The sequence below is a fragment of the Hemicordylus capensis genome, chromosome 3 (assembly GCF_027244095.1).
Source record: "Hemicordylus capensis ecotype Gifberg chromosome 3, rHemCap1.1.pri, whole genome shotgun sequence".
Classification (NCBI taxonomy): Eukaryota; Metazoa; Chordata; class Lepidosauria; order Squamata; family Cordylidae; genus Hemicordylus; species Hemicordylus capensis.
In genome coordinates, this window is record NC_069659.1 from 245,703,616 (window position 1) to 245,730,457 (window position 26,842).

The window sequence follows — 26,842 nt, forward strand, 5'->3', positions numbered from 1 at the left end:
GGCAGCCCCACATAGAGCACATTTTATTTATTTATTTATTTATTTATTTATTTATTTGAAACATTTAATATACCGCCCACTCCGAAGACTCTGGGCGGTGTACAAAAACTTACAGAGCAAGACAGCATTAAAATTACATTCTAAATTAAAAACTAAAAGTAACTAACAAAAAGGAAAATCCAAATAGGTAAACTACAGGGTAAAAACATGGCGAAAAAGAAAAGTCTTCAATAGAGATTTAAAAATCAATAAGGAAAGAGCTAAACGGATCTGAAGGGGAAGGGAGTTCCAGAAAAGTGGGGCAGCAACCAAAAAGGTCCTTTCACGGGTCCTAGTGCCCCAAACCTCTCTGAAATCAGGGACCGACAAAAGTAATCAAGTCTGGAAGTAACCAGCAAGTGTACTACTGTTCTGAGATCATGCACCTCAAGAAATGGACACAGCTGGCGTATCAACCGAAGCTGATAGAAAGCGCTTCTGGCCACTGCCTCAACCTGGGGAAAAGATGTGGATCCAGAAGCACTCCCAGACTGCATACCTGTTCCTTCTGAGGAAGTGTGATCCCATCTAGGACAGGTAGATCAATATTGCTTCCTGAGTGATGACCCCGCAGAATAAGTACCTCCGTCTTGTCTGGATTCAGTCTGTTTGTTAGCCCTCATGCAGCCCATCACTGCTTCCAAGCAGGCATTCAGGGAGGATATGCTATCTCCTGATGATGTTGACATCGAGAAATAGATTTGGGTGTCATCAGCGTACTGATAGCACCCAGCACCAAATCTCCGGATGATCTCTCCCCAACAGTTTCATGTAGATATTGAAAAGCATTGGAGACAGTATGGAGCCCTGAGAAATCCCATATAAAAGCTCAGATTTTGTAGAGCAACAGTCTCCAAGTGACACCATCTGGAATCTGCCAGAAAGGTAGGAGTGGAAACACTGCAAAGCAGTGACTCCCACCCCCAACTCCCTCAGACGTTCCAGAAGGATACTGTGGTTGATAGTATCAAAAGCTGCCAAGAGATCCAAAACGACCAACAGAGTCACACTTCCTCTGTCAAGTCCTAATTGGAGATCATCCATCAGGCTGACCAAGGCAGTCTCCACCCCATAGTCTGTCCAAAAACCAGTTTGAAATGGGTCTAGATAGGCAGTTTCCTCCAAGACCACCTGGAGCTGGGAGGCCACCACTCTCTCAGTCACCTTGCCCAATCATGGGAGGTTGGAGACAGGCCTGTAGCTATTAAACTCTGAGGGGTCCAAGGCAGGCTTCTTAAGAATAGGTCTAATAATTGCCTCCTTTAAAGAGGCATCCTGCCCTCTCTCAGAGAGGTATTTATAATTGCCACCAGACTCTCCACAACAACCCCTTTGCCAGATAGTATAAGCCATGTTGGGCAAGGATCAAACAGACAGGTGGTAGGACGCACCGTTTCGAGCAACTTGTCCACATCCTCAGGAGTCACAAACTGAAATTGATCCAGTCTAACCATACAAGAGGAGTTGCTGGATACCTCTGCATCTGACACTGTGCTAACTGTGGTTTAAATCTAGATCAACCCAAATATGAGATATGTTGTCCACAAAAAAACCTCATTAAAAGCATCACAGCAGGCAACTGATGGTTCCAAATTCTGATTCAGGGCAGTAGGGGGCCCTACTAGCCCCTTCACAACCCTGAATAGATCTGCTGTACGAGAGCCTGCGAAAGCAATACAGGCAGAAAAGAAACACTTCTTTGCTGCACGTATAGTCAGAGCGTAGATCTTTAATGCGCTCTATGTCGCAATCTGTCTGATTCAAGTTGAGTCTTCCTCCACTTAGGCTCTAGTCATCTACCTTGCCGCTTCAGCTCCCACAGATCTTCCGTATACCAAGGAGCAATTTTTGAAGCAGGTTGGAGAGGACGCTTAGGAGCGATCATGTCTACTGCCCTGGTGAGTTGACTATTCCAATTCTCCACCAGGGCATCAAGCGGATCGCCGGCAGGGCCAACATTAAATCCTTCCAAGGCTTCTTGGAATCCTATTGGATCCAATAACCTTTTTGGACAAGCCATTCTAATAGGTCCCTCACCTCTGCAGTTTTAAACTGCAGAGGTGAGGGACCTATTAGAATGGCCTGTCCAAAAAGGTTATTGGATCCAATAGGATTCCAAGAAGCCTTGGAAGGATTTAATGTTGGCCCTGCCGGCGATCTGCTTGATGCCCTGGTGGAGAATTGGAATAGTCTGACTCAGTTCTTTAGCCTCCATCCCCGAAAAGCCTGGTTCAGGAACAGGTATACGCTCAGTATCCCCTGCTGTGAAGATGGATGCAAAGAACTCATTTAGCTTCTCTGCAACCTCCATATCCTCCTTAATAATCCTTTCACTCCCTCATTGTCTAATGGTCCAGCTGCCTCCCTAGCAGGTTTCCTGCATCTGATGTAAAGAAGTTTTTGTGATTCCCCTTGATGCTTTTAGCTAAATGTTCCTCAAACTCTCTTTTTGCCTCCCTTATTGTCACCTTGCATTTCTTTTGCCATAGTTTGCGTTCCTTTTTGTTCCCTTCAGTTGGACAGGCCTTCCAACTCCAGAAGGAAATCTTCCCATTTATGGCTTCCTTGACTTTACCTGTTAGCCATACTGGCATCCTCCTGGACTTAGTGGTACCTTTCCTCCTTTTGGGTATACAATCTAACTGGGCTTCTAGTATTGTGGTTTTGAGTAAACTCCATGCATTCTGAAGCGGTGACTCTCCTGATTTCCCCTTTCAGTTTTCTTTTCACCATACTCCTCATTTTGGAGAAGTTTCCTCTTCTGAAATTCAAAGTGTCTGTGTTAAACTTTCTTGGTGATTCTCTCCCCTCATGTACGCTGAATTTGATCGCACTATGGTCACTGTTCCCTAATGGGTCGGTGACACTGACATCACGCACCAGGTCCTGGGTGCCACTCAGAATTAAGTCCAAGGTCACCTTCTCTCTGGTTGGTTCCAAGACCAACTGTTCTAGTCATTCAGCATATCTAGAAATTTGATCTCTTTGTCATTACCTGACTGTGAATTTATCCAGTCTATATGTGGGTAATTGAAGTCACCCATTGTTACTGCCCTGCTTCTCCTTGATGCCTCCCTGATTTCCTCCTGCAACTCCCAGTCAGTGTTTTGATCCGGTGGGTGATTGCATGCCCCCAGTAGCACATTTTCTTTCAGGCCTTGTATTGTCACCCACAGGGTTTCTGTGAAGGACTCCTGTCCTCCTAGGTTTTCTAGCTTGTTAGATTCTATCCCTTCTTTAACATATAGTGCTACTCCACCTCCATGGTTATCCTCCCTGTCCTTTCTATAGAGTTTATATCCAGGGATAACAGTGTCCCACTGGTTCTCACTGTTCCACCATGTTTTTGTTATGCCCACTATATCTATTTCTGCGTTAACAACCAAGCATTCCAGCTTGCCCATCTTGGCTTGGAGGCTTCTGGTATTGGCATATAAGCACCTATATGCTGAATCTCTTACCTGGTGTATTTCTTTTTACTCTTTGACCAGCTGGCACAGGCTTCTGTCTACTCTTTATGTGGTTCTGCTCTGTCTCCTTCTGTTTTAACTGAATCCTTTGCACCCTCGCACCTTAAAGGATGGCATTTGCCAAACCGAATACTGTCCAGCTCCTGCCGGCTATTCCTCAGGCGTTATTTTAAAAGCTGCTCTGCAACCTTTTTAATTTTAAGCACCAGCAGTCTGGTTCCATCTTGGTTCAAATGCAGCCTATCCCTTTCGTGCAGACTTTGCTTGTCCCAAAATGTATCCCAGTTCCTAACAAATCTAATCCCCTCCTCCCAGCACCAACCTCCCATTCATGCATTGAAACCCCTCAGCTCTGACTGCCTCACTGTACCTGTGCGTGGAACAGGTAGCATTTCTGAGAATGCTATCTTGGGCGTCCTGGACTTCAATACGCTACCTACTAGCCTAAATTTGGCTTCCAGGACCTCCCAACTACATTTCCCCTCATCGTTGGAGTCAACATGCACCACAACAGCTGTTTCCTCCCCAGCATTGCCTAACAGTCTATCTAGACGTTCTGTGATGTCTGCAACCTTTGCACCAGGCAGGCAAGTCACTGTGCAGTCAATACGTGGGTCATAAACCCATCTCTCTATACCTCTAATGACCAAATCGCTCACTACAAGGAGGCCCTTGCCCCCCAGAGGAGTATCCCCTGTGTGAGAGGATATGGGCTCGTCATCCATGGAAGGGGTCCCTTCTAAAGGAGCGTTTCCCTCTTCCTAAGACCGATGTCCTCCTTCCCTGAGACCTTCATTCTCCCTGGCAGCAGAGGAGCTATCAGCCTTGGAGTGGGATGCCTCTACCATGTTCCTGAGGGTCTCGTCCACTTGCCTCTCTATCTCTCTGAGCTTCTCCAGATCCGCCATCTTGGTCTCGAGGGAACGAACTTGTTCCCTGCGAGCCAGGCGCTCCTTCACCGAGCACACACCCATGACTTCTGCCCACGGAGCAAATAGTTATACATGTGACAATCTGTGCAATACACTGGGCAGTGCCCTCTCCCCTGACCAAGCCCTTTGACCATCAAGGCCTATGCCACATTGATTCCCTGATGTCACTGGCTCTGTCGACATCGGCCCTGTCAACGCTGGGTTCGGCTCCGTCGACATCAACTACTGTGACCACACAGGCTACTTTCAAAAAGCAAATTTGCTACAGCTGTCAGGACACATAGGGATGCCCAAATGGCGTGGTGTGTGATGATGCCATCCACTCTAATTCAAGATGGTGGCCATGTGAACATTTGAGACACAAGTGCACTAAGTTGAGGGCTGTCCAATTTAAACCAAATTAGGTACAATTGCAGTGAGTGACACACAAGGTCACCTCAGTGCCATAGTTTGTGATGATGTCATCCACACCAATTCAAGATGATGGTTGTGTAAACTTGTGAGGCGCAAGTGGGATAACTTGTGAACCGTGTAACCGATTTGAACCAAATTTGCAACAGCTGTAGGGACACATAAGGATGTCCAAATGGCGTTGATGTCATCCACTCCAATTCAAAATGGCGACAACATGAACATCTGAGGCACAAGCGGGCTAAGTTGTGGACTGCCTAACCCATTTGGTCCAAATTTGGTACAGTTGTAGTGAGTGACACACAGGGACACCTCAATGGCATAGTTTGTGATGATGTCATCCATGGCAGTGCAAGATGGCAAACACATAAACTTTTGAGGCGCAAGTGGGTTAACTTGTGAACCGCTTAACTGATTTGAACCAAAATTGCTACAGCTGTAGGAACATATAGGGATGCCCCAATGGTGTGGTTTGTGATGATGTCATCCACCCCAATTCAAGATGGCAGACACATAAACCTTTGAGGCACAAGTGGGCTAACTTGTAACCCGCTTAACAAATTTGAACCAAATTTGGTACAGCAGTAGGGACACATAGGAACACCTCAACAGCATAGTTTGTGATAATGTCATCCACCCTAATCCAAGATGTTGGTTGCATGAACATCTGAGGCACAAGCCAGTTATTTTGTGGACTGTCTAACCCATTTGAACCAAATTGGGTATAGTTGCAGCGAGTGACAAACAGGGACACCTCAGTGACATAGTTTGTGATGATGTCATCCACACCAATTCAAGATGGTAGACACATAAACTTTTGAGGCGCAAGTGCACTAACTTGAGGACTGTCTAACTGATTTGAACCAAATTTGGTACAGTTGTAGTGGGTGACTCACAGGGACACCAAAGTGGTGTAGTTTTAATGATGTCTTCCACCCCAGTCTAAGATGGTGGACACATGAACATTTGAGGCGCAAGAGATCTAACTTGTGTACCTTGATTTGAACCAAATTTAGTCCAGTTGTAGATACAGTGAAAGGAAAGTAGGCTGGTCAGTTCTTACTAGATCAACTTGTTCTTTTTTAGATTGTGAGCCCTTTGGGGACAGGGAGCCATTTTATTTATTTATATATATCTATGTAAACCACTTTGGGAACTTTTGTTGAAAAGTGGAATATAAATATTCGCTTGTCTGGTCTATGATCATAATAAAGTTTATTCTATTCTATTCGTCCTATTTGTATGCAGAGCTGCAGGAAGTGCTTTAAATGTTGTTCTACCTGTTGCTCTGTTTCCCTGTCTTCTGCCTTTTAGACAGGCAGGGCATGATGTGAAAGAGGAAGCAAGGATGAGGATGACTGGCACACACATGCACAGTACTACCAGATTAGAATGGGGGATGCAGCAGGCCAAGTGAGGCAACTAGAGGAGGCATGTTGGTGGAGGTGGCCAATCCACTGCCTGAGGTGACCAACTCACTTGGCCTCATGAGTGGGTCTGCTCTGTGTGACTACTCACATAGCCAGATGGTCACTAAAGTATCATGAAATCCAGCATAATTGTTGTTTGTGGCTTCTGTTCAAGGAGCAGGGTCACCTCTCAGCAGCAGAACAGTGGACAGGAGTATTGTGCTGTTACCACACTGCAAAGAAATTTTAATCAGATGATCTAACTATAATGATTATTTTTTGCAATAGTATTTTCATTAGAAAAGTCTAACTTTTTATCCTAACAAAGTGTGTTTCATCTTTTTTCAGAATCCTCTTTTTAGTAACACATCAACGTATGTCATTTACGCTCACTTGCTAAGACAGATTTCTGCCTTAACAGAAGCTGATCATCACTTCTTAAATCACTGGTTTAAAAAGTAAACAATTTTCTATTGTCTAGGATCACAAATGTGCTTTCAGTGGGAATGGATTTGTGGGGAGGAGGGTTGATAATCATAACTAGTTTATTAAGGCAACTGCTCATTTAAAATTCCCTTTGAATACTGGCAGTTGTTGAGCACTGCTCAATATTTACAACTATAAATATCTAAATTACTGTGGCCAATATCTACACTAGCACTGTGCTAATGCAACAGTGCTGACATCCACAATAATGCTGCATAGGAACATGAGGGGAAAGTGGCCATTTTTGCCAATCTTCCCTTCCCTCTGAAGCCTATTGTGCCTTCTGAAAGTATGTCCCTGAAAGTCATGCAGTCCTCAGGACATATATTTGGGAGGCACAGTGGGCTTCAGAGGGAAGGGGAAATAAGCGAAAATTGCCCCTAAGTTTGCCTATAACTATTGTCTTGATTATTTATAGATTGTTTTAGTTGAAAGCTAATAACAATATTAATTTTTCATGACTCTACCATATGTAAATGCATGGTAACTGTTACACATTTAGAAATGGAATTTCTTTACATCATGCATTTTTTAAAATGCCTTATTCACTAAGGCATTTTTAAACAGTTTTTAGTATTTATAGTAATGATGGAGACAAGGTAGTTTCTATGCTGGATTCGTTTTCTTAAGGAGCCATTTCATTGCATGTGGGCAATAAGTACATTGTAGATAATAGAAGTTTTAAACGCATTAATCCATTGAAACAACATGCTATGCAGAGTTCTGTGATTCTTTCCTTCACATTTAAAACCAAAGCCACCTGGATGGGTTATGTCTGGGTAGGACAAAGGAGAATCTACTCAACCCTGTTTCTTTGTGTCCTGTTTTTGAGCTGGGAAAGGATTAGGTAGCCCCTCTGCACGCCTTCCTCCACTAAGACTTGCTACCTAAACTGACTGCTTTGTATTTAAAAAACACACAGTAGAACTCTGCATAATTTGTCGTTTTGAATCTTACAGTAAGAACGATTAAATCATATTGTTAAATCTTAGTCAATTATTGAGTTAGTTATTGAGACTAAGAGGCTATTGTCACATGTGGCTAAAATCAGGCTAGGGAAGCCCAGCCCGATTTTAGCCGTGCATGAGAACTGATAGGAGCTGCGCAGCTCCCGGCGGTGGCTCAGCAGCAAACCCTCCTGGGTAGCCTGCCTCTTTACCTGGATTTTGGGCCAAAAGCAGGTTAAGTGATTGTGTGTCAGTACAGTGCGGTGTCACTCCACACTGACTCACATGTAGCCCTCCGGCAGGCTTCCAAACATCGGGAGGCTTCCCAGAAGGCACCGCACACTCACACAGAGCTTTCAGGGACTTCCAGGGGTCGGGAGGCCTTCAAACCCCGCCGCTCGCCGTAATCGTCTGGGCAACCGACCTTGTGAGATGCAAATAGTTTGAATTAAAAGATTGTGAGGCTATTCTCACGACCAGCCTAACCCTTCCTGGGCTGCCCCAAGTGGGGTTAGGCTGGTCATAAGACCCATCAGGATCCTCGTGGATCCCTCCGTTTTCCACTCGCCTAGCCTGCTTAACAAACCCAGCTTTTAGCTCTCACACCCTTACCATGGCTACTGGGTATCATGTGATTCCTCGGGTTTCGTGCAGCTGGAGGAATCACAGAGGTGGACTCATAGAGCACCCGTCTGATGGGGGAATCCCCAGTGCAATGCACGTGCCGCGCGTTACATTGAGGGATGCCTGGAGACTGGAACAAGTTCTGGCCCCAGATTCCTCTGCCCTGCTCCATGCTTCACAGAGCAAAGCTGCTTGTGTGGGCGCCTGGGAGGCACACTAAGGATGGACAGTTTGCTCATCTGGGGTAAGCTAGGTTAAGAGCAGCCTTCCCCCTGTGCTCTTCCAGCCCACCCAGGATAATCATGTGAATCGCCCCTGTGTGGGCCTCGGTTATTCTCATTTGTAATCCACCTTGTTCCAAAGTTCTAGGGTCTGTGACACATAGCATTATTTCCTTATTCTGCAGAGGGGCTAAGAGGGTGGGCTAATGCATTAACACTTTTCTGCACACCGTACAACAGAGACGTGTGTTCCTTATACATAATGGCATATGTTGGGGGACAGGGGCGTTATCTGTTTGGAACTGATTTACATATGGGAAGTCACCCACTAGTCCTAATGCTATAATGATATAAATTCACTATTTAAAACTTACTTAATTATTTAAAATATTTATAGTCTACCTTTCTGTTGGCCACAGCAGTGGCTAAAATATTTTACAGTCCACATAATTAAAATCACAGTAAATTTACATAATGTAATATAAAACAAGCAAACAAAACAAAACAAACCCAATTCATAGATCAGAGACCAACCATGCCCGTAGGCTTATTGAAATAAAGTGATTTTTTTCTGTCATCAAAATACCATCAAGGAAGGGGTGAAGCAGACTTCTGCTACTTACTTACTCTTGAATAACTTTTTTTGCCCCATGCTGATAGCTATCAGCCACAATTGGTCCATAGGAACAATAATAATTCTGCTGACTACTTAATAGTTGTAGAGCCTCTAAAATATGTATATTCCACATGCATTCTGCTGCACACTTTATATAGAATTTTGTCAAATTGTAATATCTTTATAAAGAATCGAGCTCTATTAGTGTACTATGTTTGACATTGTCACATCAAAATAAGGTTTGTATATTTATTCTAGGTTGTCACAGAAGAGATTCAAGCAGGTGATGGACAGATTGTTACAATTTATTTCTTTGCGCCTGTTTCCTGCAAAACCTGAAGAATTGCCTCCCTTGGAGAAGTGTACTTGGTGGATTCCATCAGCAACCAAAACCTTGTCTTTATTTAGTAGGTTTCCCCAGGTGCAATTAGTTTTTGTTCCTTCTTGCAATGCATGGTTTTCTCACTGTGTTACCTTCTTAGTATACAATGCAACTAGAACTCTGCAGTCTGAGATTTGGGTATTAGTGCATATTTCTGTTTTAAATTTGTCCCCAGCACCACCTTCTAGAAGTACCCAACCTCCAAATCGCCTTTGGCAGGGCCTCATTCCTGCCAATAGCACCTGCTCTGCCATCCCTGAACTTTGTGTGAAGTTTTTCTCCAGGGCCGCTCCCTTTAAAGATGGATGGAAGTCTTCCATCCGGACTGACTCTTGACTTCCCACGCAGAAGCTGCACTTTTTGTCAACATTCAGTTCAGGGGCAGAGCAAGGTTGGAGTGGGCCCAGAGACAAGATTTTAAAATGGGCCCCCTGCTCACTGAAGCTCAGCTCATGAAGTAAAGAAATCTTAAATGAGGCTGAATAGTGGTAACAAAAAGCATAGTAAATGTATAGGTATAGATATAGATAACCAATGTGCCACAATAGAACATCATCCTAAATTATTTTTTTTAAAGGTTTTGTAAATTGTGGACGATGCAAGTCATTTAATGGTACTAGAGGAATACGTGCTGTTCTGGTAGCTCTAGGTCTTAATACTCACATCAATTTCGGAGGATGAATACAACTGAAGGAAGCCCAGGCGGGTACACGGCTGGAGGAGTCAGTCATGTGACTTGACTCTGGGGAGGCCCCCCAAGGCAGTGGGCCCCCAGACAACTGTCTCCCCTTGCCCTGTTATAGTTATGCCCCTGGTTCACTTGCTGACTTCTTCCTCGTCCACAGAACAATGGGTAACATTATATAACTTCGGGTCAGAAAATAGCTTGGAGGATTTCCTTGAAGACAAATCTGGGGGCCTATGTTTGGGAACCCCTGCCCTAAGATAAGCACCAAGTGTGGTGAGAGAGGAGGGCACAGGAATCAATGAGTTGTACTAAATGTCTCTTCTTTTTCAAATTTATTTCTTACATTAATTTTGGAACAGAAATGTCCCTGATTTTATGGATTCCTGTATGAATAATGATCTTTCATCTCAGTAATGTAGTAACATTAATGTGGGCATCATAAAGTAAATGGAAAATTAGCCTTTTTTGGCACCATCTTCATTTCTTTTGCCTCTGGACAAAGCTGGTTATCAGGAATGATTTATGAAAACTCATTAGTTGCATGTATTTTTGCAGATTCCGCAAATAGTCTTGCCAACCCTCCTGTTGTTCCATATACGGATTTCTATAATTCTACACTGGATCATATTGATCTCATGGAAGAATATCATAATTGGCAATGTTATGGAAATTCTCATAGGTAAGAAAAAAACATCAAGTTATCAAATTGTGGTGCAGATGATAATTTAAATGTATTACTGTTTTAAGGTGCAGTTCACCACACACTCATGTGTTTGTGAGTAACTGGTATAGTGCTTCTTAGTCTTTTGCCTATGTGATTATGTGCATTCACAGTGACCCTTTAGAAAACTTCAGTTAGATCCCTTCTTGCAGCATGATAAGTATATTTTCTCAGAAGTAACTCCACTGAATTCAGTAGGACTTATTCAGTAGGACAGAAGTAAAAGGTTGGAGGGCTTGACTTTCGGTCCCTCTGACCTGCTTGGACTTTAACATCTGGCCCCCTCTAGGCTGCATTTCTATCTCTCAGCCCAAATGAGGGGTTGCCTGCCAGCTTGCTGCTGCGTCCTAGCTGTGAGGTTCCAGCTGGCTGCCTTCCAGGATTGCCAGGACTACCTGATTTGGGACGTCTGTTGCTTGTCAGCTCAACAGTGACTTGTGAGAGGAGGGGCTGCTGGGCTGCTGATACACATAAATTGCTGGAAGGCACACCTGAGGTGTGGCCGACAGCATGACCGGTGGTCTGCCAAAGGAAGCTAGCATTCGGGGCTGGGCCTTCGGGGTGGGACTGAGGGCTGGGGGGAGGTTTGGGCTAGAGGTTGTTGGGGGGTTTTTGGTTGGGTTTTTTTGTTTTTTGTTTTGGTACTGAGTTGTGCCAGGCCTGTTGCAGATATGTGTTTGGGCTCTCTTGAGTAGGATGGCGGGGGGGGGGGTCTGCTAGTGCTGGGGCGGCTATTGCTGTAGTGGTGGGAATTAGAAGAATTGGTACTGGCAGAGCAGCCGTTATAGGCGAAGGGAAATCAGTAATTTAGTAACTGTTTCCACTTTCAACTGCTTTGTCAACTCTCAGGCCTTGGGGAGCAGCTCCAACTACCCACAGAGCCTGGCCTTGCTCCTCTGCAGTACCAGGTCAGTTTAGAATAAGACCAAAACCATCCAGGACTTGATCATGGATGAGGAAACTGACCTGGCTTGTATAACTGAGACCTGGTTGAGGGGAGGCAAGTGGTTCAGTGTGGGCTCAGCTTCTCCCTCCAGGTTGCTCTGTTGTGAAGCAGGCTAGAGGAAGTGGGTGGAGTGGCTGTGGACCATAAGAATACCATCTCCCTTACCAGGGCCCCTGTGAGACAGTTGACTTATATTGAATGTGTATTTCTGAGGCTAGGAACTAGAGATAGATTGGGGATTCTACAGGAGTGTACCGTTCACCCTGCTGCCCAACTGACTCCCTAACTGAGCTGACGGAGCTGGATGCGGAGTTGGTGTTGGAGTCTCCCAGGCTTCTGGTGCTGTGGGTCTTCAATATCCACTTTGGGGCTGGCTTGTCTGGTGCGGCTCAGGAGTTCATAGCAGCCATGGACAACTATGGGCCTATCCCAATTAGTTTCTGAACCAACTCATATTGCCAGCCTTTGGCCTTTTTTTAAAATCAGGGGGGTGTTCCATGGGTGGGGGATCTGGTGGTGTCCCCATTGTCATGGACGGACCACTACCTGGTTAAGGTTGGTTTCACAGCCATTATCCACCGCTGCAGGAGTGATAGACCTATTTGGATGGTCCATCCCAAATGCTGCCGAACCTAAAGGCCTTGGAGGGTTTTGAAGTTGGTGCAGCCAGTGATTTTTTCGATGCCCTGGTGGGAACCTGGAATAGGGAACTCACCAGGGCAGTAGACATGATTGCTCCTAAGCGTCCCTCCTGACCTGCCTCAAAAATGGCCCCATGGTATACCGAGGAGCTGCGAGGTTTGAAGCGGTTGGGTAGGCGACTGGAACACAAATGGAGCAGAACTCGGCTCGAATTTGGCAGGATGCAGCATAGGACCCATTTGAAGGCTTATGTGGTAGTGGTGTGTGCGGCAAAAAAGGGATTTTGGTCAGTGCACATTGCATCTGAGGGTTCGCACTCAGCAGAGCTATCGCGGACTGTGAGGAGTTTAATTTCTGCTCCTTCTGTTTCGAAACAGTTCCCGGAGGTGTTCTGCTGTGATGCTTTTAATGGGTTCTTTGCAGATAAAATCTCCTGTATTTGGGCCGACTTGGACTCCACTATTTCTGCAGGGTCTATGAAGGAGGTGTCCAGCAATCCCTCTTGTAGTGTTAGCTTGGGTCAGTTTCAATCTGTGACTCCTGAGGATGTGGACAAGCTGCTTCGGGCAGTGTGGCCTACCACTTCTTTTCTGGATCCTTGCCCGACTTGGCTGTTTCTCTCTTGCAGGGAGATTGTTGGAGGTGGCTTAGTTAATATCATAAATGCATCGCTGAGGGAGGGTAGGATGCTTCCATGTTTGAAGGAGGCAATGGTTAGACCTCTTCTTAAGAGGCCTTCACTGGATCCCTTAGCCATGGATAGTTATAGGCCAATCTCCAGTCTCCCTTGGTTGGGCAAGGTGATCAAGAAGGTGGTGGCCAACCAGCTCCAGGTGATTTTGGAGGAAATTGATTATCAAATAATTTCAAACTGGCTTTAGAGCTGGCTATGGAGTTGAGACAGCCTTGGTCGGCCTGATGGATGACCTCTACTGGAGAATCGACGGAGGGAGTGTGACTCTGTTGGTTCTTTTGGATTTCTTGTCAGTGTTTGATACCATTGACCATGGTATCCTTCTGGATCACCTTGGGGATAGGGGACACTGCTTTGCAGTGGTTCCACTCTTATCTCTCAGATAGATTCCAGATAGTGGAGCTTGGTGACAGTTTTCCTCAAAACAGGAGCTGTTATATGGAGTCCCTTGGGGTTCCATTCTGTCACCAATGCTTTTTAAGATCGACATGAAACTGCTGAGTGAGGTCATCAGGAAGTTTGGTGATGGGTGTTATCGGTATACTGATGAAACCCAAATCTACTTCTCCTTTTCATCAGCATCATCAGGAAATGGTGTTCATTCTCTAAATGCCTGCCTACAGACAGTAATGGGCTGGATGAGGGATAACAAATTGAGACTGAATCCAAGTAAGACAGAGGTGCTCATTGTAGGGGCTCAGAATCTGAGGGGTGAGTTAGATCTCCCTGTGCTGGATGGGGCTGCACTCTCCCGGAAGGAGCAGGTGCACAGCTTGGGAGTACTCCTGGACCCAGGCCTTACCCTTGTATCTCAGGTGGATGCTATGGCTGGGAGTGCTTTCTGTCAGCTTTGGCTGATTTGACAGCTGCGTCCATTCCTTGAAGAAGAAGACCTCAAAACAGTGGTGCACCAGCTGGTAACCTCCAGGCTTGACTACTGCATTGCACTCTATGTGGGGCTGCCTTTGTACGTAGTTCGGAAACTTCAGTTAATTCAAAATGCAGCAGCCAGATTGGTCTCTGGGGCAACCTGGAGAGACCATATTATGCCTGTTTTGAAACAGTTGCACTGGCTGCTAATATGTTTCTGGGCAAAATACAAAGTGCTAGTTATTACCTTTAAAGCCCTGAACAGCTTCTTCAGTCCAGGTGACCTCATGATCCCCACCGCATGTTAAGGTCATCTGAAGAGGTCTGTCTCCAGTTACCACCGGTGTGTCTGGTGACGACTCAGAGGTGGGCCTTCTCTGTAGCCGCTCCTGAACTGTGGAATGCACTCCCTGCAGAAATCCGCAATTTGAATTCTTTATTGGAGAATAAAGGAGAGCCCTTAAAACCTATCTGTTTGGCTTGGCCTTCCAGGGTTTTTAAATAGTTGTAAATTGTTTTAATATACTTATGGATGTTGACGGATCTCTTCCAGATCATCAGTTACAGGTGAACAACCTGGGTTTTTTTCAGGGTTTTAAAATTGTTTTGAATGTTTAATTGTTGTTTTATGATGTTTTAATTGTTAATTGTTGTTTTACGCTGTTTTATAATTTCTGTTTTGTTAACTGATTTTAATGGTTTTTGTTGTAATTATAAAACACCCTGAGCCATTCTGGAAGGGCAGTATAAAAATGAATGAATAAATAAATAAATAAATAATAAGTATGTTTAGGATTGCAGCCTTAATCAACATTCACTTTAACTTGTAATGCTATAAGAACGTAAGAACAGCCTTGCTGGATCAGGCTTAAGACTAATCTAGTCCAGCATCCTGTTTCACACAGTGGTCCACCAGATGCCTCTGAGAAGCCCAAAGGCAGGGGGTGAAGGCTTGCCCCCTCTCCTGGCGCTGCTCCCCTAGAACTGGTATGAAGCATTAAGGTTATGCACATTAGATTGTAAACATAGGAAACAAATAAAAATTGCCCAAACTTTATCTATTTTTAGAGCAATTACAATATTGCAAAATAATTGTTCTTTAATAATAAATGCCTGTATTTAGCATGCTGAAGCTGGCAAAACTGGATTGAAATTATTTTGCTAATGACCCCTGTTTGATGTTACATGCAGATTTGCCCTTAAAATAGGCAAGTGTCTGTAATAACGCATGAACTGTTGCTCAGTGGTAAACTTTACTACCATGAGTTTAATAGTTGGTTTTATGCCTTTAGCATCTCTTTTTTACAGTTTTTAATATATCAATTGGATTATATTTCTGTTTTGTTATTCAGGTTTTCCTTCTGTCAATATCCATTCATTATTTCTATAGCAGCAAAAAAACTTATTATTCAGAGGGACTCAGAACAACAAATGATAAACATTGCACGGGTAAGCATTCTTGCCTATGAAGATTACAGTGCTACAATGATTTTAATGATGATGATGTATACTCATTTGGCTATTCCAGAAAGCTGAAGCTGAAAAAGATAGGTTGCAGGTTTGTGGCATCTGCAAACACTGACCAATATCCTGACTAATGCATCATGGACAAATGAGGAAGATGCATCTGTGCTGCAGGAAGTTTCCCTACTTGTGCAGAATTGGGTTGCACAGTGCAGGATAGGGGAGTGAATTTTAACACTCTGCTCTGCGCTCAGAAGTGCCCTGCATCACCTGAAAATATGTCCCTGAGAGTTGCTCAACTGTTGGTCATATTTATGGGTGACACAGTGCACATCTGGAGGCAGAACAGATCATCAAAATTTCCGCCCCCCACACTGTGTTGTTCAGTCACTATCACATTGTTGTTAGATTCTGAAGCTCTTCATATGATCAGTGAGAAGAGCTTTGGGTGTGTCTGCAGGGAGAGCGGGTTAACTTACCCCTCCTCACAGACGATCACCGAGCCAGATCGGCCACCCACACAATTAATGGCTCCGTCAGGGAGCCAGTTGGGGTGGTGGGGATTGCTGGCCGCCTGGCCCCTGGAAGTTCCAGAATGCCCCACACGAATGCGCGGGGCATTCTGGGGACCCCCTGACACCGGGAGGCTTGTTGTGGCCTCCTGGTCAAGGGTCTCCTCATGAGTCACCGCACTGTGCAGCCACACCACAGTGATGCTAACCTCATTTAAGAGGAGGGCTACTTTGGCAGCCTAGCTGCTGTTAAACCACTTGTGAGCCCAGTGGTTATCACAATGGAGGAAAATTGGGCTGGGCTCCCTTAACTCGGTTTCCTTCCATTGTGTGAATAGCCTTTCTGAGTACTTCCATCTGCAATATTCTTTCTTTCTTTCTTTCTTTCTTTCTTTCTTTCTTTCTTTCTTTCTTTCTTTCTTTCTTTCTTTCTTTCTTGTAACATGTAGCTTGGATTACTTGCAACAATTTTATGGTTTGGATATATGTCCCTGTCTCCTTTACCCAGCCTGGCTAAGCTTATCGGGTCCGGCCTCAAAGCAGGGACAGGGAGGGGGTTGAGTATCACCCTGTGCCTCTTCCATCCCGGGCTGCTTTCTCGTATCTGCCCCTCTCCAGGGGGCCCTGACACTCTCCACCAGCCAGCCTCTTATCCCTGGCCAGCTTCTTATAGGCCTCTTCACAGGCTATGCATCACCCACCCCCAATTACAGGGCCAACACCCCTCTTTATTACCTGTAGTAGACTACCTCTTACAGCTGTTGCCAATGCCTCTCCCCCTTCTTCTTCCTTCTGCTCAGTCCCCTTCCTTCTGGAGGCATGCTGCTGATGTTATCCTCGCACACCTCCCCTTCAGCCTTATCAGGGCTCTGCTCCTTTACTGGAGCTGAGTCCCTGCCCATTGGCAGTCTTTCCTCCATCTCTCCCCGGCTGCCACCCATCCCTGTCACCTTGGGCCCTCTCACCACTCCGTCCTCGGAGGTAAGGACAGTCAGCCTCGCTGGACAATATTTTAGGTTATCTGTAGGATTGACTGGTTGAGGAAGGTTGATTGGTTGAATAAGATCTGGAGAGTATTTCCAAAGCAAGAGATGAATTAGGTACCATTTATATCTCCTCCAGCCTTATAACTTAAAACAGTGGCCAACATCCAGACTAGTGCTGCACTTTTGCAATCATGCTGCACTAGCCAGATGTGCTACATCAGCAGCTTGCGTTCCTGACTAGTGTCGCACTAGTGCAGACATGTTTGCACTTGTGTAACAGGTTGGCATGCTTCTTGCTGTGAAATCTCTTCCTTGGGGAATGTTTGCACAAGAGTGCAACTTCAAACATCCCCATGATTTCACACAGCCACATGACTTCTTGCAATAGCACAGCTTTGTTCATTGCACAAGAGCAGTGTTAGTCTAGAAGTCAGCCACTATTATCTACTGCTTATCTACAGTATACTGACCTCATTTCCACCATAGCTAATGGACACGCTAAAGCTACTGAGATGGTACTGAAGCATTTATCTGAAACACCTAATCAGTTGCTTTCTTGTTTGTGCCAGCGGGTGGACTGGCTCAATGGCAAGTCATGATTGTCAGGATTGCAATTTTACCTGTACAGGCATGTGTACATCTTTTTTCCCCCACCCACCTTGCCATTAATGATCAGTGGTATAGTAGCATTATTCAGAAGTGCAGGTGCTCTGCATGATAGCCTCCATGGTCATGTGCACCCCAACAGCCTGACAAGTGGAGGAGTACCAGCGCTCCATCCCTGCACATCCTCCCCACCTCCACTGCACCCCCATTAATGATTATCCTGTGTTTTGGTGCCAGATGGAGCTGGTTGCTGGCAAATACCAAATGCTGAGAGTATCATGCTAGTTTATTTTCTACCATTGTAGGCAAGTTGTCCTGTGTGACTCCTGTCATTCTTGTCACTATCACCATTTACCTACAGCATACTGTTCCTGAAACTGACCACTGAGGAAAGATGCCAACCTCATTCAGTGGCCTGTATATATGTTGTGCAGTATCACTTTTAAATTGCTATCCAAGAATAGCGCTAGCAGTCTATTGTTTATTGAAGCTTAAAGGCTATTGTGCAATTTCCCCCATACAATTGGTTTGTCTTTCCTGGTTTTAAAACAGTTTTTTGTACTAGCAAATTTGGCTTTTATAAAAATAATAACTTAAGCTTTCATCACCCATACAAGGTGAGCTCTTGTATAAAGTATAGTGATTAGACATTAGCTTACAAGTTTGTTGCAACAGTTATTTCATGGTATCAGAATCCTGCATGAGCACATAGGATAACATATGTTTAGTAGTATGTTAAGCCAAGGTTTTGTATGTTAATGCTTTTTTCTCCTGAACTCTAAACAGCAAAGCCTCGTGGACAAAGTCTCTCGGAGGCAGAGGCCTGATATGAATATGTTGTTCCTTAACGTGAAAGTGAGAAGAATGCATCTAGTTAGTGATTCACTGGATGAGGTATTAAAAAGTTCCTATAATTGCTGAAAAAGTCAACACGATTAACTCTTGATTCAAGTTGGTACCTTGGATAATGCTCTTCACATATATCTACTTTACTGAACTATATTTGTTTATGTGCTTATTGTTTGTTCTTTAATAGTAATGTGTCCATCACATTCAGTAATGAAACACACGTTCATATCCACACAGCCTTATTCAACTTGATGATGTCTCATTTCACATAAGACTTGCATCACACCAGAGGTGAGATGTACTTCAGATGTGTACTGATGCTTAATGAGCTTCAGGACCTACACTGTTGACATAGTGGCATGATCACTATATCAGAGTATGCATGAGGCTCAGAGTAGTGTCCTTTTTATTATTATTATTTTAGAGGTAGATTTTGCCATGTGACCTTTCCTCCTATACTATGCAATATCAGAATTGCAGCAGAAGATGTGGACATCTGTGGTGTTGCATATTAGGGTGGAGGGCCACTCACACAAAACCATTTTTGTATCTGCTCTGTGGTTTTATTCACAATTTTAGCCCAGATATGAAGACCTTTAAATTACTCATGCATATCCCAACTGAAGACACTGGAACATATACCAGACCTTGACAAATTTTCTTTTGATTTAGGAGCCAGCCCAAAAATGTAGGAGTAAGACAGTGCATACTTTACAGAATTAATGGATTTAGTGATGCACGTTGTGGAATGGGGGGGGGGCTAATGGGCTTTTAAAAATCCCCTTTATAATTAGCTTACTTAGAACAGAAACAGGACTACCTGGGACAAATAAAGATTTTATTAAATAACTCTACCTCTGAATACTTTATTAAATAAAACCACTATTTATTAAATAACTCTACCTCTAGTCTAGGCATCACAATTAAAATTTTAAGCACCATGTCTCCCTGGAGCCTGAGATTTGTCTAGCCCTGACATATATACTTAACTGATATGAGGACTGTGCACAGTTTATTTTAGTTAATCCAGTTCTGCCACTGATATTACCAAGCTAACTGATACAAATATATATAAACACATGCATATATACACATACATTGCAATATATTAAATGGAGTGATACTTTGAGATCCTCTTGCCTTTCATAACTCAGCTGGATCGCTAGACATTTGTTAACACTCAATATCATATATTTTTATGTAGGAATATAAGGAGGTGTATTGTACTGCAGTGAACTTTAGAAATGCACGGTACTTGCAATCTTGCAAAACAAAATATTGGCAGGACCTTCCTTGTAATTTTGTGCAATAGGAACTGACTCACAAATTGCTACCATGCTGTGCATATAGCTGTGACTAATGTTCCAATCCATTATCTCTGCAGGCATAGGTCTCCCTACATACTATAGGCAAATGAGAAAAACCCTCAGCAGATCAGCCATTTATTTCCATTTGGAGAGTACACTGCAACCCCATAAGATAGACAATATAGAAATATCTACAAACTATCCTTGCCTACCCCTGCTTTTTCCTTCTAAGGACAACTTCAGGTGCTGCTGTATTGATAGCATTCAGATATTTCCTATGATCCAGGATAGAAAGAATGCAGTTCCGCAGTCATGGAGGTTGATTATTCTAAAATCAACTAGATGCATTCATGTATGCTTTTGAGTTTTAGCTCACACAGTAAATTAGTATTTCATGCTAAATATGAGTTTTAGATTTGAATTTGTATTTTGTCCAAAAATAAAACTAAAAGAATATTTCTTGTTACCTGACCAAAGGTTTTTTAATGTTTGTGTTCTTTTAAATAGCTGACCAGGAAGAGGGCAGATCTGAAAAAGAAATTGAAAGTTACATTTGTAGGGGAAGCTGGTCTTGACATGGGTGGTCTAACAAAAGAATGGTTTCTTCTTCTAATTCGACAGATTTTTCATCCAGACTATGGTGAGAATTTAAACTGAAACCCTTCTACAATTGCACAAACCAGATTAGAATTAATAATTTTCAATATCAGCTGATTGGAGGCTGGGGTGGTTTAAACAAAATGAATGCATCACATGAACTCTCAACAAACAATTCACCTGCCCTAAACACTCTGGGATTGGATACTTCAGCTACTGTACTCGCATGCGAAGAATCTACTGCACACTTAGGTCACCTATGAAGTCCCTGTGCTCTGGGTCCTGCCCCTGCCCATCACAAATGTGGATGGTGATGATGTGGGACAGGCCCTTTGCAGTGGTGCTACCAAGATTATGGTACTCACTCTCCAGAAAGACTCACTTTGTTCCTTATTGATTTTTCAGCTGTCAGGTGAAAAACAGGGTTTGTTCTTTTCAGAGGCCTTTGATATCAGTTGAGTTATGTAATTGTGTTAACTGCTGGTATTTCTGATGGATTTTTCAGTTTTATTGGTTATTATTAATGATTTTGTGGTTTTGTAAGCCTGCTGTGGACCCATCTGGGTCAAAAATCAGGATAATAATATACTAAATAAAATTTATGTTTTGTTATCTTCATTGTTCGTTAGATTTATAGTGCGTTTTTCTCCAGCTTGGCTTCCAGCTTTATCTTATTTAGGAATGATGGAATTCATATTTTACTTTAATAAAATAATAATAATGAGAAGTAATGATATGAAAGAGAAAGATAGTATCTGAAATAAAGGCAGCTACTAATACACTATGTGAGCCAAGGGAAATCATATAAAGGAATTTATGTTCAAATCCTCTGATAATGGAGGCATTTAGTTGATGAAAACCATCATTTGAATAAGAACATGTAAACTTGAGATCACAGTCCATTAAAAATAGATTCTTTTAAGTCCACTCAACATCAATAGATTGTAGAAATTATTGATTCTGGCTGGATCGCATCCTGAATTCAGGACACTATGAAAGAACTTTAATATAAAAATGTTTGTTCTATTCTACAGGCATGTTTACCTATCACAAGGACTCTCGCTGCCATTGGTTTAGCAGCTTGAATTGTGACAATTACTCTGAATTCCGATTGGTTGGAGCTGTATCCTTTATTGTCCACTAGAAGGTGCTATCTACACAGCAGATGCACCATGTCAAGAATATTTGGGGTTCTGTGTATTTTTTTTATTCTTCCTTTCATAATTATTATTATCACACACACACACACACACACACACACACACACACACACACAAGTTTGTATGCAATGGAACTTCTTACAGAAATCTTTGATTGAAAAAGGATATTTTATGTATAGTAATATCTTACATATATTTTTTTCTTTCTTCCTTTTTTCATTTATTTTATAGTTCAAGTATGACAACATATAACCCAATCAAAACATTCAGGACATAGACCTGGTAGCCCTGATTGCACAATGACACCCTGATGCGTGTATGCAGATGTTTATTTTTATAATCACTTTATGTGTTTGCTACAGGCAATACTAGTTTAACAATTGTTGCTTAAAGAGTAAAGCCACTTTCCAGGGGAGAGATGGGTGCAACTGCAATTCCCTAATGCTTGGCTAAGGATAGCTGATTTCCCAGCTCTAAGCAAGTGGAAAACTGGCTGAATTTATCAAACATCTAAATTCTGTAGATAAAGCACAGCATATCTTATAATTTTATATTCAGATCTTTCAGCTTACTTGTGGGTTTTTTTATTAGGCTCTAAAATCTGGCAAATTGACAGTCATATTAATGTGCTTTTTTCTAATTCATTGATTGGCTATTAGAGTGCAGACTCCTAAGACAATGGCAGTTATATAAATGATATTAATTTTTTCATAGTGTTAAGTGGTGTGTTAGTATTATTTATGTCTTTAAAAATGTTTTTTAGCCAGTATTGATAAAACTGTATTGTTATTTAACTATGATGAGAGTACAATTCAATCTTAACATCTAGCATTTAGCTAATGGGACTAGCTGTCTATAACAGCATCACCTTAGATATTCAGTTCCCACCATGCTGCTACAAAAAGCTGCTGAGTCCTCCCATTGTACCTTGTGACCAGAATACACCTGTAGGAATTGGTAGTGTTACAATAGATGACCTATGTCAGGTTATGCCGGTAGGTATAAAGCATTCTTTTAAAGTTGATATTTTCTAGGGTTTCATAACCATTTGCTCTTTTATATTCAACATCAGTTATGAGTGTATTTATATACGATCCAGCTTTCATTCTGCAAGCATAGATAAGTTCCTTGTCACTGTTGGAAAACTCTGAGAGGCCCACATTATGATGCCAGAAAGCAGTAAATGTTATACCTCGGTGGTATTAAGGGTCAATGCCTATGACTGCTATATTTGTGTCAGTAAGTTTATGCTTGTCATAAACTGGTCATTTGGAATCTTTCACTACAAGTTAAATCTGCAGTTTAGTCCTCGAGCCACAGTTAGAAGGTTTGTACTTGAGAGCAAAATGGCAGATTCTGTTTGTGGTAAACCATTTGGATTGCACTTTACCACAAGCATCATGAGCATGCAAATACAGCAGGCCACCAGAATTGATGTGTTGGCCCTAAGCTTTCCAAGTTTATATTTGTAAGTTGCCTTAGGACCCTTTGAGGTCATGTTTTCACAAACACTTATTTGATCTAACAAACCTACTTTAACACTATGGTCACAGAGGATTGATTTGCACCTGCATGTACTTTTTCGGTTTCTCATTACTTGTTTATTTAATACTTGGTGATTTGCTGCTGAATTGTGAACAGCCTTTTAGGGGCGGCGGGGGGGGGGGGAGATTGCAGTAGCTAGATATGATGTCAAGTAGTATGCAATATGGTACCTAATTTACTATAGCTGTTTCACACATCATTTGAGATTGTGACCCTCTTAGGGCTGTTTTGGATGTTACAGTGAAGCACCAAAAAGTGGATTTTCCATTTCCAGTGCAATATCTGAAAAGGGAATTTGCACATCTCCACATCAGTAAGATATACAAGCTTCACATGCAACCAGTCACAATTCCTGGTCTCATTTGAGAGTACTACACTGGCTTTGAGTAGTCTGGAGATGTTGATAGGCTCCACTACTACAGTATGTTTATATTAAGGGACAAACTACATGTGACATTAAACTCATCTTGGATTGACAGACTTCACAGGAAAGTAGACTGGAAGCAGTCCCTTTATGTAAAAAAAGAAAGAAAAGAAATGACTTGCCACAGAGGGTCTGATCTGACCCAGAACTATAGTACACAGCAAAAAGGGAGGGCTAACACTTCCTCGCCCTGCACCATCTTCATGCCAAAAATTGCCTCCTCCAAGCAGATATTTGGCCCAGAAGCAACTATTTGCAAATAGCCAGTTGGGGGAGCAAGCAAAGCATGATAGTATGTATTAAACACTCCCTTTGCCACACGTCAGAATCTTGGATCAGACTTCCTGACAACAGTAATATATGACACATGCATGATCATGGAAGGGCATCTTATTACAGCATGGATTTTACTGACAATGGACAAAAAGCAAAGGCAACTAACTAGGTAGCCAGGAATCCTTTTAGTCACTTTATGATTCCTGAAGGGGGTATATAAGAGGTATAGCAAGGTTGGAGTAGGTCCTGAGACAAGAAGTGAAGAACATGTCCTTCCCCCCCACCTTTTCTCCCCCCCCCACTTTGTCTTTGCTGCAGAAGGACATGGTGAAAAGCAATCAGCACATCCTTTCTCTTGCCTCTGTACAAGGCTGTTCACATGAGCAGCCCTACCTAGGCTTGGGCAGCCCTACCTGAGTAGGGCTACTCATGTGAAGGGCTGGGATCAAGGCCAGTCCCGGCATTGCTCTCCCAGGTAGCCCGGGATTTTTACTCAATCATTTATCTGGGTAAAGGGATGTGAATGCTTTGGTGCACAGTGCTCGTCTTGTGATGCATTTTGAGATATTTGGAGGTTGGGATGCATTTTCTCAGCCTCCAGAATGCCTCATGGCTGGTAAAAGTGTCAGTCGTGTGGACACACAAGCCACATGGCCCAGGACCACACTGGATCATCGGGGGGGAGGTAGGTGCAATCCTGCCTCCTCCACCCCCACCCCCACCCCCCGGTGCTCTGAAAGGTCGTGTGAATGACTCATAATATCACTCACTCCTCCCCACCCCAGACACTTTCTCACACACACAAACATCATTGTGTGCACATTTCTCTGGCTCAGAAACATTTTTAAAGTATCTATATCTATCACAATTGCCTCATATTTATACATCAACAACGTTTCTGTTTATTTGCCTGTTCACATATGCGCACATTTTTGTGCTCTCTCTATATACATAACACACATATCAAAATTTTCCATGGAAACCTGAATCACAGATGTCACTCTAGGTTTTAGGAGTAAACTGAATCCAGTTGCTAAGGAATGGAGGAGAGCAGAAAAATTGAGTATTACCATTCTTCACCATGGTCTCTGTTGATCACTCTGATGGGATTCGCACCTGTGTGGAAGCTGGTTTGGGAACCTTCCAAAGCTGTTTCCCCTGCTTTTTGGTGGGATTCCTACCCACTCTGTGGTATCACCACCGTTCTCCCTCAGTTCTGCATTGTCTGCTGATGGAAGAACAGCTCTTTGGTAAGGTACCTTTCATTGCCTGAAGGAAAAAACCCACGCTGCTATTGTGTTTTATTTTTCTCTTTTAACTCGTTCTATTCTTAGCCTATAAGCATTTATTCTCTCTTTTGCCTTTTATGTTTTTTATTTTCTTCTAATACTAGGGAAATGTGACGGAGAGACAGGACTCTATATAATTTTCTCTCTTAATTGACTCCTTTATTTGTATGGCTGACAAAGTTACATTTAAGCAGTTCACAGTTTGCCAGGCTAAGCTTGCGTCCACTGACGGCCACTCCCGCTGTCTTCTGTGCCTTGGAGAGTCCCACAGAGTGGATTCTTATCCATATTGCCTTAGAAGCAGGCTCAGAAAAACAGGGCTCTCCAAATCTGGTCTCTTCTGTGGGAGAAGGCCCTGACAGTTCGATGTCAACCACTTTAGAACTGTGCGCTCCAGTGTTGGTGGGGGATGCCAGAGCCCAGTTCTGAGCCTAAGGACCCTTTGGTTCTGGCTGTCAATACAGACATTCAGCTACTACCAGCGCCATCTATTTCAGGGACTTCCTCAATGCTGAAACCTTCAACCTCGAGCTCAATCCATAAGCTCCTACCAAAACACAGCAGCTGTCAGAAGGTTCCTTCTTCAGAACCGATAAAGAAGAAGAAAAAGAGGTAGTGGCTGGCTGATTCAAATGCTTCAAAACCAGTATAACACCCTACGCAATTATAAGATCAAAAGAACAAAAACCAGTAGTTGTGCCCCTGTCTTCTCAAGGTCAGCCTGTGGTATAGGAGCTGACGTCCCCCGCATTGGCCATATCTCTTATCTTAAGAGGAGATCATTACTATTTTGGAAGGGTCCAGCGTCCCCTGTGCATCCAGCTTCCCTGAACTTGTTGGCACAGAGTGTCGCATTGGGACCAAGCAGTTTGCGACATGTGCCCATTGGGGCAGACTCGTCAGATTCGGGGGCCAATTGTGGAGGTAATACTGAACTATTCTCCTGGTGATGCTCAGCAGGCTACATCTCGCACTTTGAAGTATGCCCCTCATTCTTATAGCAGGAACCAGTCCCGACACCATTCTCTGTATTCATCTGCATGAGATGACAAATACATCATTTATTCAAGATCTGTCTCCACACTATAGATATGTACATGCTTGAGACCGTACCTCTCATTCTCAACTGCACTATGTTCATTATTCCGCTCACTCAAGTCTATTACAGATACTCCAGGTCCTCTTTTCAGACCAGAGGGCGATCTCAATCTTAGTTCCATTCTTGAACTCATGCTCTGGACCGAAACCCCTTCCAATCCCAAGATCGTAGCCAGACAAAGGGACGTTACAGAAGTCTCTCACATTCCCCACCTCATGTGGGAGGACCTTGTACTGCTCTAATGTCACAAACATCACAGATGCCTAAGGAGTCTCATCAAAACAAGAAACAGCAGCACCAATCCCCAATTGTGCTGCCTTCTCCTACCCAGCCTTCTACAACACTCCCAGACCCTGACTCTTGGTTGCCTGCACCGACTGACTAGCCAGCTGATCTGCCTTAGGAGGCTAATTTTCCTGTGGAGTTGGACCCACTCATGCAAGGCTTTGAAGTGGTGCTCCATTCACATTCTGAAGCAGAATCTGGAGGTTCTGACATTGGCAACCATTCCGCTCCAACAGACAGCAACCTGGAACCAAAACCTGAATCACCATCTGAGGATGTCCTCACACACTTAGAATATGTCCTGCACATAGTTACTTCCTTGAAGCTCCAAGTAAAGCAACCAGC

General features: G+C 43.3%; 1 protein-coding gene across 2 annotated transcripts in view; it reads left to right on the forward strand.

Moving 5' to 3' along the window:
- Nucleotides 1-26,842, forward strand: part of HECTD2 (HECT domain E3 ubiquitin protein ligase 2) — a 96,711-nt gene that overhangs the window by 50,092 nt on the left and 19,777 nt on the right. For both annotated transcript variants that reach the window (XM_053308204.1, XM_053308205.1), the window contains exons 8-15: nt 6,610-6,719; nt 9,414-9,562; nt 10,781-10,904; nt 15,451-15,547; nt 18,453-18,560; nt 20,330-20,462; nt 21,454-21,542; nt 22,416-22,574. In XM_053308204.1, coding sequence (XP_053164179.1) covers nt 6,610-6,719; nt 9,414-9,562; nt 10,781-10,904; nt 15,451-15,547; nt 18,453-18,560; nt 20,330-20,462; nt 21,454-21,542; nt 22,416-22,574 — 969 coding nt within the window. The remainder of the gene's footprint in view (nt 1-6,609; nt 6,720-9,413; nt 9,563-10,780; nt 10,905-15,450; nt 15,548-18,452; nt 18,561-20,329; nt 20,463-21,453; nt 21,543-22,415; nt 22,575-26,842) is intronic.